Below are 14384 nucleotides of genomic sequence, written 5' to 3' on the forward strand. Positions count from 1 at the left end.
ATTAGGCCAATCCATGACAGTAGGATTGTGGGGGCAGGTGGAGGAAGGCTGGGTTTGAATCCAGGGTACTGATCTGTGCAGAGTCACACAGCACTGGCTCAGGGGCCCATAAGAAGTCTTGAAAAATATGCTAACACAACACATGGGACAAAAAGGTACAGAGAAAACTAAAACTGTTCATACTTAAGGTCATTTTATACTTATCTCTATAACAGAGCCCATGGTGAAATACTATACAATTACAAAGCAGTACATTTCTTTATTATTTAGCAAGTTCAGTTCCAATGTACACACAATCCAAATGTGAAGCTTACTATGAAAACAAAGGCAACAGTATTTAATTACAGAGAAAGTTAAGCCAAAGATACGATTAATCCCTACACTGCTAAGTCCTCTGATCACACAGGCCTTCATCCCTACAGTGATTATTGATTAGTCTTCTGATCACATGGTGCTTCCCTGATAGCTCAGATGGTAAAGAATCTGCCTGCAATGCAGGAGACCCAGATTCGATCCCTGGGTTGGGAAGATCCCCAGGAGAAGGGAATGGCAACCCACTCCAGTATTCTTGCCTGGAGAATTCCATGGACAGACCATGGGGTCGCAAAGTATCAGACACGACTGAGTGACTAATACACTGATCACATAGGCCTTCATCCCTACAGTGATTATTGATTAGTCCTCTGATGACATAGGCCAGTGGTTGACCTTGGCTGTATGTTGGACTTGCTTAGAAGCTTTATAAAATAGTGGCACCTGGGTCCCATTCCCAAATATTCTGATTTGTCTTGGAGGTATCTTGGGCACTGAGATTTTAAAAAGGCCCCAAGGTGACTCACTGTGGAGCCAAGCTGTTGTTTAATCAGCATTCTCTTACATGTAGCCTTAGAATTTTTCTCTGGCCATTTCACATCTGTGAATTTCACAGTTCAGCTTTTTTCCCTCAAGGCCAGGACCTTTAGAATCTAGTATAATAACTTAGCATAATGTCTGCAAAAAGTAATCAGTGCTTGTTAAACAGAATATAGGCATGTAGATCATGATAAAAAATGAAACAGAATATTTTTAAAAGATTAACATACTTGCTTAAACTTTTGCATATCATTTCTGCTACGTTTTCACAGTTCTTCTTAGTGGGACAAAAAACTAAGCAGGAATAATTGGGAATAACTTCTGTCACCAGTGCTACCAATTGATCAGGATCCATCTTTTTCAGAGTATCGGAATACTGCACGACAAGATTTAGGAACAAAGTAGTTAGCAGCCATGAAAGCCTTTCATTTTACCAGTGTGCTCTGAAAGGTAAGTAAATCAACCATAATTTTGAACTCCTCATTTAATAAATATGACCATTTAAAAGAAAAGATGCAACCTATATTACACAGCAAAATGTTAAGTCCCACTTTTGTTATTAGGGTTTTGTTACGTGTATTTAATTTTAAATAAAGGAAGTGAAAATAATCAATTTTATTAATAACTCTATGGCCCGCCCATCTTCACCAAAGCAGAAAAAGTCCACAGAGAGAAACACAAATTGATCCTAATAATAGTCAAAGAACTGCATAAATAAGTTAAACCTCTTGCTATTACTAACAGTTTTCAAAAACATATTCAATCATACTACAGGACATGTTTTCAGAAATACAAAATATATTTATCAAACAGACATAAAGAACTCAAAGAACAAAAAAAAGTAAAGTTACTTAAAATCTCCTCACTTTCTTCAACTTGACTGAAAACTAATTAAGATACAGATTTAGAATAATATACCTTTAGGTTGTTTAATCGCTCAGTTGTGTCTGACTCTTTTGCAACCTCATGGACTGTAGCCTGCCAGGGTCCTGTGTCCATGGGATTTCCCAGGCAAGAATACTAGAATGGGTTGCCATTTCCTTCTCCAGGGGGTCTTTCTGATCCAGGATCGAACCCCCTGTCTCCTGCATTGGCAGGTGGATTCTTTACCACTGAGCCACCAGGGAAGCCCAATATACCTTCATGGAATAATAAAACTGCTGTAAAATTCCTTTCTCCCTTTTCAATGTCCTCCATGAAGACCACAGAACATTAGCACAGTAGACATCCATATTTTCATACACCAATATCTGAGCTATACAGCTCACAAATATTTCTTCTTGCATTACTGTTGCTGCTGAATGAATAAACATTTATGGGAAAGGTCTCCAAGCTTTCTTGGTCCATGGAGCCCCAAGGTCAAAAGAAAGTTTTGATTACTAGGTAGTTAGGTCCAAAGAACAAGGATGCATTTCTTCACAAATAAGTAGCCATCTGAATAACAACAAATGTCAGTTGAAAAAAAAATTTTCATTTCATTCTTAAATAACTATCATAACCCACTAATGAGAAGTATGCACACCTGGGCCCTCCAGTCTTTCAAGCCAGGAAACCCTTATTTCCTGTTCCACATTGATTTTCACATGGTATTTGCTTACAGTAAGTGCAAAAAAAAAAAAAAAAAAGAAAGATAAAATCACCAACTTCACAAAGATATACTATCCTAGGAAGTAATGTAGTGTGATCTAATACTGACATTGGAAACTGTCTGAACCAGTCATTTGTATGGTGTCCAACAGATGTCCAGCATCAGCTTTTTTTCTCTGAAATATATAAACTGTCCCATGGTACCCATGTGACTCCTTTGCGGTGTCCCAGGGCAGCTGGGCACAAAGTCTAGGAACCTCACCATCAGGGATTATCAAGGTTACCTTATAATTAAGGAGGCGTGAAAAAGTCATGCCATTCTCAGCTCTGCTGTCAACTTCATATATTGTGTCATTTATTTTCAGGTATTCTTTTAATTCAACCTTGAATTAAAAGGACATTTGTAATTAATATCATATATAAATTCCTCTTTATAGAGTTTCAAATTTTGTAAAATATGTTCTAAAACAGTACAAAAACTTTATCTTTTCTAAGGTATGCAGAATACTTCAACTTAAATTTCTTTCCCATTTAAGTTTCTTTTTCCTTTAAATCAAAATAGGGATTACTATCCTTGAAGAAATACTTTTGAATTAAATAGCCACATATCTAAAAGGAAAATCAGACACTTACATTTGTCACAAGAGGAAGTAAAAGTGAGCCAAGTGTTCACTATCTATTATTAAGGAGTTATTTGTGTTACTCCTCCAGATTTAAAACTTTATTAGTCACCAGTTTTAATGTGAATACCATCAAATTATTTTCAACTTAAGTATCTGTAGACAAAAGAAGTTTGTAAATAGAGCCTACTGAATTTTTTCAAGAATAGCATTGAGAAGCTCAATGCACTAGCCACTGTACCACACAGCCAGCTGCAGAACACCACCTAACTTGACAATTAAGGTCAGGAACTATCTCTTGAAAATTCTCATATTTGGTGCAAATATAAAAACATCAAATTTCAAGTTAAAATTTGGTGATTCTAAAAAATTATTTTTTGTAAACCTATTTAGACACAGAGACTACAGAGTACATGTACATTAAAAGCTTCTCTCAAATAACTATGAACAACATGTACTTACTTTCTTCAAGCCTTTTGGGAACACTGTTATTGGGGAGTTTAAATTTATATCCATGTGAGGTCTTATTTTAAAAAAGCATTATAACTATCAAAACTTAAATCTTTGAAAACATTTTTTAACTTTTAAGATAAACTTTTATATGTGTCAATAACTCAAAATGTGAATCACTAAATTCTCACCAGATGAAAAAATTTACCTTAGAGAATATAAAGTGGAAAAGCAGAATGGGTCTGAAAATTTTCATTCAGTAAGTATTCACTGAAGGCCCATGAGCCGGCACCCATCCCGGCCAAGCTCCCTGACCCCACAGTGCATGTTCTCTCCACACAGGCTTGTCAGCATTTAGACACAGTGAGTGGCTCCTTCATCACTCTCAGAATTTTTATACAGTACGTTTGCTACAAACAGAAGATGGCACATAGCAAATCAAACCTTGGGTACATACTGGTCTAAACTGACTGGTGTAATATTCTGCTTGCAGGAACTCTTGCAGGTCTTCAACATTGTTTAACGTTGCACTCATACCAATAATTTGAGTCGTCTCTAAAAAAAGAAAAAGTATTGAGAAAAATGTGTTATTTAGTATATCATAACAGTAACTTTAGCAACCTTTTTGTGTTTGTAATTTTTCCAGAATGACGTGGGAATGAGGGGGCAGGTAAGACAAACACAGTTGACCGTGAACGAAATGAGGGTTGAGGACACCACCCCTCTGTGCAGGTGAAAATCCGTGTAAAACCTGGAGGTGGCCCTCCTTATCTCCAGTCCTGCCTCTCTGGACTCAACCAACCACAGATCCTGCGGTACTGTAGCACTTACTACTGAAAAAACTCACTTATAAGTGAACCCATGCAATTCAAACCCGTGTTGTTCAACAGTCAACTCTATAAAACCAGACTATTAACCTGGCAGATGATATTACTCAGAAGAGAGGTATAAGCTGGTCACACAAATTGGAAACCATCAGAACACAAGAAGACTTTGAAGTCATGCGTATGGATGAGAATTAGCAGAAACTGTATGAAGAAGGAAACAAGGGATGAATCTATGGTATACGATCAACGTATACGATGAACACACTTAGAAAGTAGTGTCACAAAGGAGAACAAAAGGAGAAACTGAAGAGAGCCCTTTTGTTCAAATATCCATTAAGTGTAAGGCACTGGTGACAGAAAGACACATAAATATGTACCAGTATACTTATATAAATAAGTATACAGCAGCAGTATACATAATTATACACATACGTATACAGAAGCAGCGTATATAAATATACATGGAAGTACACAGCAGCAGTGTACCTAAGTATACAGCAGTGTACGTAAGTATACACATAAGCGCCCAGTAGCAGCATGCATAAGTATACAGCGCAGTTATATAAGTATTCATGTAAGTATACAGCGGCAGTGTACTTAAGTATACAGCAGTGTACGAAAGTATACACATAAGTATACAGAAGCAGTGTACATAAGTTTACAGCAAACACATGTCCATCATGTGCAGGTACTATGCTAGATGCTTCACAAAGACTCATGCTATCTCCACAGCAATTCAGTGAGGAAGGTTCTATTACTATCCTCCATTTTTGATGCACAAGGAAAAAGAGGCACAGTTACTATCAGTTCAGTTCAGTTCAGTTGCTCAGTCGTGTCCGACTCTTTGCGATCCCATGAATCCCGCAGCACGCCAGGCCTCCCTGTCCATCACCAACTCTCAGAGTTTACTGAAACTCATGTCCATCGAGTCAGAGATGCCATCCAGCCATCTCATCCTCTGTCGTCCCCTTCTCCTCCTGCCCCCAATCCCTCCCAGCATCAGGGTCTTTTCCAATGACTCAACTCTTCGCATCAGGTGGCCAAAGTATCGGAGTTTCAGCTTCAGCATCAGTCCTTCCAGTGAACACCCAGGACTGATCTCCTTTAGGATGGACTGGTTGGATCTATACTATATAGTATACCTGCCCAAGGTCACATACAAAGTTAAAAGTGAGCCAGGATTTGAATCCAGCTGCAGAGTCTGCCCTTAGTCATTACACTGTTCTACCTCTCAGTGCTAACACATGATTGGTCTTACAGAAGGACAATAGAGAAGTGAAAAGAGAATGGTGTTTCAGCACCCAAGGGAAAAAAGAATGAGTACTCAAATACTGAAAAGAAATTAAGACAAGAACTATCAGTGTACACTGGATGTGACAAGTAGATGATCATTCTCCCTTCATCCTCTGCTTTATATTTTTCCATAGAATGTATCACCATCTGATACTATCTGTTTCCTTGTTTATCTGCTTATTATCTGTTCACTTTCACTAAAATATAGGTTTGATAAAGGCAGGGACTTTGTTTTATTCACTGCTACATCCCTAGCACTCAAAATAGGGCCTGACATGCAGTGGGTACTCAATAAACATTTTTTAATCAATGATTATAAAGTGCTACAATCTGCCTAAATAACAGTTATCAAAATTTTAAAAATAATTCTTAAGATTTGATCTTTATGATGGATAATTTTCTATAAACTATTATAGTACCTAATAAGCTATTGCAATAGTATATAAAAATAAACATTTAGAATAAATATATCATATAAATTTAGAAACTATCTGATGGTGCAAAATAGTTCCTTAAAGTGACTATTTACAGACATTTTTAAAATGATATTGATGGTGGCGATAGCAGCAAACCTTTAGTGTGCTGAGCATGGCTGAATGCATTGGTCACATGTGTTACCTCATGTATTTCTTACAACAATCCCATCAGGTTGATACCATTATTGTGCCCATTTCACAGATGAGGAAAGAGTGGTTGAGTCACATGCCTAAGCACACAGAGCCAGTAAGTGGAGGATACTGATGGGGACATCTTCAAATGCTAACTTCATTTATCTTCATGATTCTACTCATGCATCCAACAAAAATGTATAAGCTTACTTTAGAAATAAAAAACTAAGAAAGCTTAAGCATCTTACTCTAGGTTACATAATCTAGCTAGTGATAGAATTAACTCTTTTATAGGTCTCTTGATTATAAATCAACTAGTGACCACATTTGAAAAAAAAACTTACTGCTCGTGTAGAGGATTTTTGCCAGAGTCATTTCCAGTATAGCCCCACGGCTTCCTTCACCAATCATGTGCAACTTTGAGATTTAAAAAAAAAAAAGGATAAAAGTAAATCTACATATAATACCTACATAAAACAAGCATATATTTGATGAAATGAAGAAGCAATGTTTGCTTTATAACTCAAGCATTTTAGTTATGGTAACTAGAGTACATACACATTATTTCACTGATATTTTAAGTTAATGAAGTTATCCCCAGGACAATGTCCTGGCATCACGAATTCATCAGTACTATTATAAAACTGAACATATACACATAAATTTACTCTTCAAGAAACAACTGACACAAAACTGAATTTGATTACCAAGCATTAAATGCCTTCATCTAAATACTGTCTATATCTTAAAATACTCATCCTCATAAGGTATTAAATGGATACACATAATACTGTTAGTACAATAAAAATGTTGATACATCAACAAACATAGTAACCAACCTCATCTACAACAACCAGACCCAGACTGCTAATTCTTCCAGTTTCAATCAAGGAGTTCACCAGACTATGTCCTTTCTCAATAGTGGCAATATATAATGATTTCTTTTCCCTTCTTTTAATTGGAGGAAATTTTCCTTTGCTTCCAGCATACTCCTCAACAAAGAAACCCAGTTCTATACCAAAACTTGACAAACCTGAAATCTAGAATATTAAAATAAACAAAAAAATTCAGATAAATAAGAACTGTATTAAGTGTTCACAGGGATTTAAAAAATCTAAAATAGTGTTTAATATAAATCAATGAGAACAAGGTTACAGATAAAGCATATACATCTAAGAAATGTCATAACTAATGTATTGATCCTTGAAGTGAATGCCACTTTTAAACTATGTAATGAATGTAAAAATAAATTTTAATTCTCTTCTGATATTAAAAAACATCATAATAACTCATTTATTTTGATAAATAATTGGTTAGTTTCTGCTTGAAAAAGCATGCTAAATATCAGTAGAACATTTGAAATGGAGTTTAATTCACAACTTTAGGGGGAAAAAAACTCTTTCTTAAACAGTATTAGAAGAGATTTTTAGTAAGTACACCACACTGCTTCTACACATCCTAAAAATAATAATTCTCCATCAGTAAGGCTACCTCTTCTCAGTCAAGAAAAAGTTGTTACATTTATTCTAGTTTTTATTTTATCTAGTGTTTATCTAGTATTTATTTTATCTGAAAGTGAGAATAACATTAACAAATACCATTTTAAAAAATCACACCTTTTCTTGAACAATTGCTACATATGGTAGGATCATTAAAACATCTTTTCGTCGGCATAGTAGTTCTTGTAGCATTAAAATCTCAGCCACGAGGGTTTTTCCACCACTTGTTGGCAAGGAATATATTAAATTTTTTCTTTCTTGCACAGATTTCAATGTTAAGCAAGTATGTTGCCATTCTGTGGAATTGAAAAAAGAAGGAAAAAAGCCTTATTTTTCCCTTCTACAAAGTTTTCTAAGAAGAAAAAATCAAATCCTATCCTGTGTAGCATCTTCTCATAGTAATAAATGCAACTATATATAAATATCAAAAATCTCCAATGCATGGTGTGCATACTAGTTCAGGCCTGGTTGGTGGGGTGGGCAACTAGTTCACCCAATTGCCAGCTGCAGACTGAGGTCTACGATTCCACTGGGCAGGCAGGCCTGCTGGACAAGAGGTATTGCCTGCGACATCAGAAGGGCTAAGGGGCCTTTCAGGGATCTGTGTGAATTCTAAGGCCTTTCTCTTATGTTCAGTAAGGACACTGTGTAAGCCTCCCTTCCTCATTCACCCAACAGAGAAACAGAGCGAAGAGGAAAAAAAAAATTGAGAATTTACACAAACCTAGAGACTATTCAACCAGCTTTCACAGGGAGCTGGTTTGAATGGTCTGAATACCATTTTAAACTGATGAGAGGGAGTTCCCTGGTGGCCCAGGGGTTAAGACTCCACACTCCCAATGCAGGGGGACTGAGGTTGATCCCTGATGAGAGGATAAGATCCCGCATGCTGCATCTAAGATCTGGTGCAGCCAAAAAAAAAAAAAAAAAAAATCCTTAAACTGATGAGATTGCTTAAACCATAAAAGACTAGTGTTATTAACTATAACATCTAGATTTTCCCTGGTGGCTCAGTAGTAAAGAATCCACCTGCCAACGTAGAAGACACAAGAGACATGGGTTTGATCCCTGAGTTGGGAAGATCCCGTGGAGAAGGAAATGGCAACTCACTCCAGTATTCTTGCCTGGGAAATCCCATGGACAGAGGAGCCTGGTGAGCTACAGTCCATGGAGTTGCAAGAGAGTCAGACATGCCTTAGTGACTAGACAACAAAATCTAGAGTTTCCACAAGTTAGCAAGGTGGAATTCATGAAAAGGATCATATTAGATCCAAAACAAAATGTGAAAACTGGTATAAGTACTTTGTAGGAAAAGTGGACAATGTGGATCATCAAAAGTCTTCAAAATGTGCATTATATTTACCTCTAGAAAAATGGGCAAAAGATATGATAAGACATTTCACAGTATGGAGAAATGCAGATGGTTTATAAATACATGAAAAGATGCTCTACTGTTACCTATTAGCTTGGCAAAAGAAATAAACCAATAAAAAGCATTAAATAACTACCTAAACAAAAAGCCCCCCCCATGTAAAATACAGAGTTGACTAGAGCAGGAACAAACAGGCACTTTTGTGTGTGGCTGATGAAAGTATAAACTGCTAGTCTTTTTGGGAAGCAATCTGTCAGCAACAAACATAAAACTGCATGCTGCCTTTGATCTAGCAGTATTGCTTATAGAACTCAACACTGACAGAAATAAAAAGCATGTGCATATGTAAAGATTATGTGCAAGATGTTCACCATAGCATTGTTTATATAACAAAGAGTCAACAGGGTAAAGACTGAATTATTACACAATCATATGAGCTAATTATTTGCAGCCTGAAATATATGCAAATGATTATGTATTTTTTACTTTAAAAGCATTTCAGGATTTTACAGTACAGGGAAATAATAGCCATTATTTTGTAATAACTTTAAATAGAATATGTAACCTATAACAATATTGAATCACTATTTTGTACACCTGAAACTAATATGTTGGGTAGGCTGCAAAGTTCATTTGGGTTTTTCCACAAACTGCTGCTGCTCACTCACTTCAGTCATGTCCGACTCTGTGCGACCCCATAGACGGCAGCCCACCAGGCTCCTCCATCCCTGGGATTCTCCAGGCAAGAACACTGGAGTGGGTTGCCATTTCCTTCTCCAATGAATGAAAGTGAAAAGTGAAAGTGAAGTCGCTCAGTCGTGTCCGACTCTTAGCCACCTCATGGACTGCAGCCTACCAGGCTCCTCTGTCCATGGGATTTCCCAGGCAAGAGTACTGGAGTGGGGTGCCATTGCCTTCTCCGCCACAAGCTGCTATAATGTTGTAAATCAACTATGCTTTGATAAAAAAAAAATTTTCAAAAATATTTAAATACATTGAATATTTAATACTTAAATATTAGAAAATACTTCAGGCTAGTATCACCCATTAGTTATCCAGCTGCAGATGTTTATGTGAAACTACATGTCCACATTTTATCCAACTCAGAGTTTTAAAGTATAAAATGACCAAAATAATAAATACTTGGAAATAACATTTTTCTTCACATACTAAAAAAAAGTTACATTAACTTAGTTCCCAAAATTTTTATAAAACACACTAAGCATGTAATTCTATGCCTAAAAGGCAAAAACAACAGTATTGTATAAGGTTGAGGTTCTCTAACTCAGGAGCTCTCAAACTTGCTGCACATCAGGATCAGGAGGGCTTATCCAAGCAGAATGCCAGACCTCAGCCCAAAGTGCTGACTCAGGGGGGCTGGTGCGGAACCTGGGAATGCGTATTTCAACAGATTTCCAGGCGATGCTGATGCTGCAGTTAGGAACTGCACTTTGAGAAGCACTGCTTTAGCTCAATGAAAAATAACACACATATTCATGCTTTAAATTGGTCGTATCGTCATCAGATTTACAAATACTGAGATTTTTAAAAATTATTTACTAAAGTTCTTACTTTAAAGCAAACAATATATAATTACTGACAGTCATAACCAAAGTTCAACTTGGCAAGTTCTTGACACAATATAACTGGCAAAAAAATGATTATCCCTTAACAGATCAGGAACTAAGGCTCAGAGTCCAAGACCTGTGGTTAAGTGACAGTGCCAGAACTCATCATCAGATTGACAATCCCCAAGATTCCACATGTCACGCGACAATCAAGCGCATGGGCACAACTCCTGAGCCTGCGCTCTAGAGCCCGGGAGTCGCGACTACTGAGCCTGCGCTCTAGAGCCGGGGAGTCGTGACTACTGAGCCTGCGCTCTAGAGCCCGGGAGTCGCGACTACTGAGCCTGTGCTCTAGAGCCCGGAGTCACGACTACTGAGCCCATGGGCCCTAGAGTCTGTGCTCTGCAACAGGAGAAACCACTGCAACGAGAAGCCTGCACACTGCAACTAGGGAGTAGCCCCAGCTCGCTCCAACTAGAGAAAGCCGCCTTCATCAATGAAGACCCAGCGCGGCCAAAAATAAATCAATAAAAATAAATCTTAAAAAAAACCAAAAAGATGAGTTAGGTAAGTCTTGTCCTGAGAGCAGGAGATGCAGATGAAACATAGAACAAGGTGCTGGTAAAAACAAAAGCAGAGGGCAGAAAAGTAACATCTACTTCAAGGACAATACACACCTTTAGCTCTTGAACTGCAAACCTCACAGTTTAGTTTTGTTAAGACTCTTGTAAAGCCTTGTATTAGACTTTGTTTCCCATAGTCCTACTACTCCAACCTTAATGTCTTCCCCCAGAGATAAGAACCCATGTTTTCAGGTGGTTCACAATACTAACTTAGGAGTTTCAGAAGTAATTATGAAGTGATTAGACAGGATGCTCTTTCAGGATGGCAGCAAGTGTCCCTTCTTTGTCTAAAATGACACATATTTGAGCCAGGATTTGTGAAAAAATGTTACAAGACAACTTAGCTATTACTACTATTTCTCTGCATTTAAACCCTAACTTAAGCTGTCTTTAAAGATGTTTAATTAATAATATTATCAATACTGACTCACTCAAGACATCTGAGTAGTCAAAGGAATTTCAGCAACTAAGTTTTGGTAGCAAAGTAACAGTCAGCCAAGGAAACTAAGAAGACGGAGGAGCAGCCAGCTAATTAGGAAAAAACAAACACAAACAGGAGTGGAATGTCAAGAATTGGGTGTTTCAAGAAGGGTCTGGTCAGTTATGTTAGGTAAGCAACTGAAGTCAGGGAAGAACTAAAGTCTCACTGGGTTTACACCCCAGTCATTATATAACAAGTGACAACACAGACCCCAGAGGTGGAATGGGCTGGGAATTATCTGAGGTGAGGAAAAGGAGACAGCAAGAATAACAGGTTGGAGCAGTGTGGCCACGAAGGGAAGAAAAGAAATTCAATAGCAGCAGGATATGGATGGAAGGCTGAGAGGACTGAGTTTTTGATTTAAGGTGAGAAATAGAACCATGGCAGCATCTTTTTTCTACTGATTTGCACCAATATTATGGTAATAAGGGTAAATGTTTTTTCATTCCAGCAAAAAACATTACCATATAATTTTTCAATTCCCTTGAACTGAACATAAAGATCTCTCACTTTGCTGGGTAATGAATAAAAAGGCCCAAGGTCATCTGATGATGACTCGATTGTTTTCTTAGCAACATTAATTTCTTCAGATAGGAGAGTCTCTTTGAGCTGTTTAGTCCTAGAAAATATTGGTGTTTGGGCTTTGGCATTTCCAGTCATGGTACTTTTTAGATGATCTTTCAGACTTTTTCTCATATTTGCATCTGAACTAGGTCTGATTTTCGAAGAGGATTCAACAGTCTGCTGGGGCTGCTCTCTGCTATTAACGGGCAATTTCTCATTCACAGTCTTAGGAGAGGATGAGTTCCAATCCTTTTCTTCAGTAGATGGATCACCCAAATCACTGGAAGACTTATACAAATTTTCAAAGAATAAAACCTGAGAAGAAGGTACATCATACAAAATATCAGCTTCAGGTTCAATAGAGACATCTTCATGCCTGCTCTGGTTCTTCATGTGCTCATCTATATTTAATTCTGTACAGTCACCTACAGTAGGAACATTGAGTGTGTTATGTTTATTGCTTCCTGAACAAAGATCTTCAGTGGCATGGTCTGTAGCATGGTTCCTATGTTCAGGAAGTTGCAAATACTTTTGTTCCAGATCATCAACTTGAGCTAAAAGAGAGTTCTCAGCAAAGCTATCATAGTCACCAAACATGTCCTCTTCACTGTCAATGATCTGGAAAGAAAACAAAAAGATTTATCGTGGAATCTAGCTTCATTAAGAATAAAAGTTTCAGCTGAAAGCTCTCTTAGGTATATAATTGTATGGTCACATACGGATCACAGACCTAAATGTAAATAATCCTATAAAATAGATACTGCTGTTCCATTTTACAGATGTAGATACGGAGGCCCAGAGACGTTAAGTGACTGACATCAACTGTACTCCTAGTGATCCTGGGATCCTAATTCTTAAGCTACCGTTAAATCCTTTAAGATGGTAGCAAGACCGACGGCCATCTACTGGGAGAGATATTATCTCACTAGGAGTTTCTGATAACCGCAGTACTGTTTCCTGTCCCATTTGCAGACACTGGCCTGCAATAAAATCATGCTTGTGCTACCCGGCACTCCAAGAAAATTGTTCTTAGAATAGAATTGAAAGGGAAAGTCTGACTTGGGACAGTCTATAAACAGAAGAGGTATAATTTGGGGGTAGCAACATAGGGAAGGGATTAAGAACACAAGATTTGTAATAGGAAGTGTAGTTTCTTTACTTCTCGGTCTCGTTTCTGTTGTAAAACCTGGATAAAGCAAATAGCTTAACAAAGCCCATAACAGGTCTGGGTACTTTTAGTACAAGGAGAAGCAAAAACTTGGAAGTACAGGCTTGTGTCATGCCGTTCTTTTTATGTCTCAAGGTCTATGTTTCACAACAATATATATCTACGGGAGCTATCAGGATTAACAGCGATAACAAAGATGAGGTAAGCCCAAGAAGACTAGTAGATGACCTGTCAATTGCTTGCACCTGAGACGGGAACGGCCGAACGCGGCAGTTTCAAGTTCCACGCCTTTCAGTGAGCATGCGCAGTGGGGACCTGGGACTGTATCATCACTCCAAAGGTGGGAAATAGAACGAGGAACTCAGGGGAATCTGAGAGGTGATGGGGCTGTACCTCGACCGGCTGCACGTCCACGGTTTTCCGCCGCCGGCTCCCGGCCTCCATCTCCTTGTCCTCCTCCTCATCGCTGGGCTTAAGCTCGGTCGCGGGGCAGGCGGTAGAAACGCTGTCTAGGCTAGGACGATTTCTTTTGCGGACGGACACCCGCCTGCGGATGCGGGAACCACCTTCGTCCATGGCAGGGCCTAAGGGCCCAGCCCCAACTTCGTTTCCCGAGACCCAGCCGCCAACCCCCTAGTGGAGGGGTAAGTGCAGCAACGAGGGGAGCGTAGCAACAGGTGGAAGCTGCGCTCCCCTCTCCATCCACCTTGGGAGGACTGTTTTGGGACCGGAAACGAAGGCACAAACCTGGGAGCCCGCCCTCTCCTCGTCCAGTCGTTAAGTGTGCTGGGTTGGCGGCTCGGCAAGCGGTGGGGGCAGGGTGGGGGGGAAGGGGCGGAGAAAGGGAAGGTACTGCGCAGGCGTATTGAAAA

The 14384-nt window shown here is 38.6% G+C and overlaps 1 protein-coding gene across 7 annotated transcripts in view; it reads right to left on the minus strand.

Moving 5' to 3' along the window:
- The window catches only part of HELQ (helicase, POLQ like), a 41315-nt gene extending 26973 nt beyond the window's left edge, over positions 1 to 14342 (minus strand). Inside the window, exons 1-8 of one of the 7 annotated variants that reach the window (XM_043447687.1) lie at positions 13906 to 14342; positions 12245 to 12962; positions 7854 to 8032; positions 7077 to 7277; positions 6582 to 6654; positions 3967 to 4064; positions 2724 to 2822; positions 1083 to 1228 (exon numbers count right to left, since the gene is read on the minus strand). In XM_043447687.1, coding sequence (XP_043303622.1) covers positions 1083 to 1228; positions 2724 to 2822; positions 3967 to 4064; positions 6582 to 6654; positions 7077 to 7277; positions 7854 to 8032; positions 12245 to 12962; positions 13906 to 14088 — 1697 coding nt within the window. In that variant the 5' untranslated portion in view covers positions 14089 to 14342. Of the gene's footprint in view, positions 1 to 1082; positions 1229 to 2723; positions 2823 to 3953; positions 4065 to 6581; positions 6655 to 7076; positions 7278 to 7835; positions 8033 to 12244; positions 12963 to 13905 lie in introns of those variants that run through there. The other 6 variants (XM_043447686.1, XM_043447688.1, XM_043447690.1 and 3 more) reach the window with 6 other exon arrangements.
- Positions 14343 to 14384: the final 42 nt, after the last annotated feature.

This window comes from Cervus canadensis, chromosome 26, assembly GCF_019320065.1.
Source record: "Cervus canadensis isolate Bull #8, Minnesota chromosome 26, ASM1932006v1, whole genome shotgun sequence".
NCBI lineage: Eukaryota > Metazoa > Chordata > Mammalia > Artiodactyla > Cervidae > Cervus > Cervus canadensis.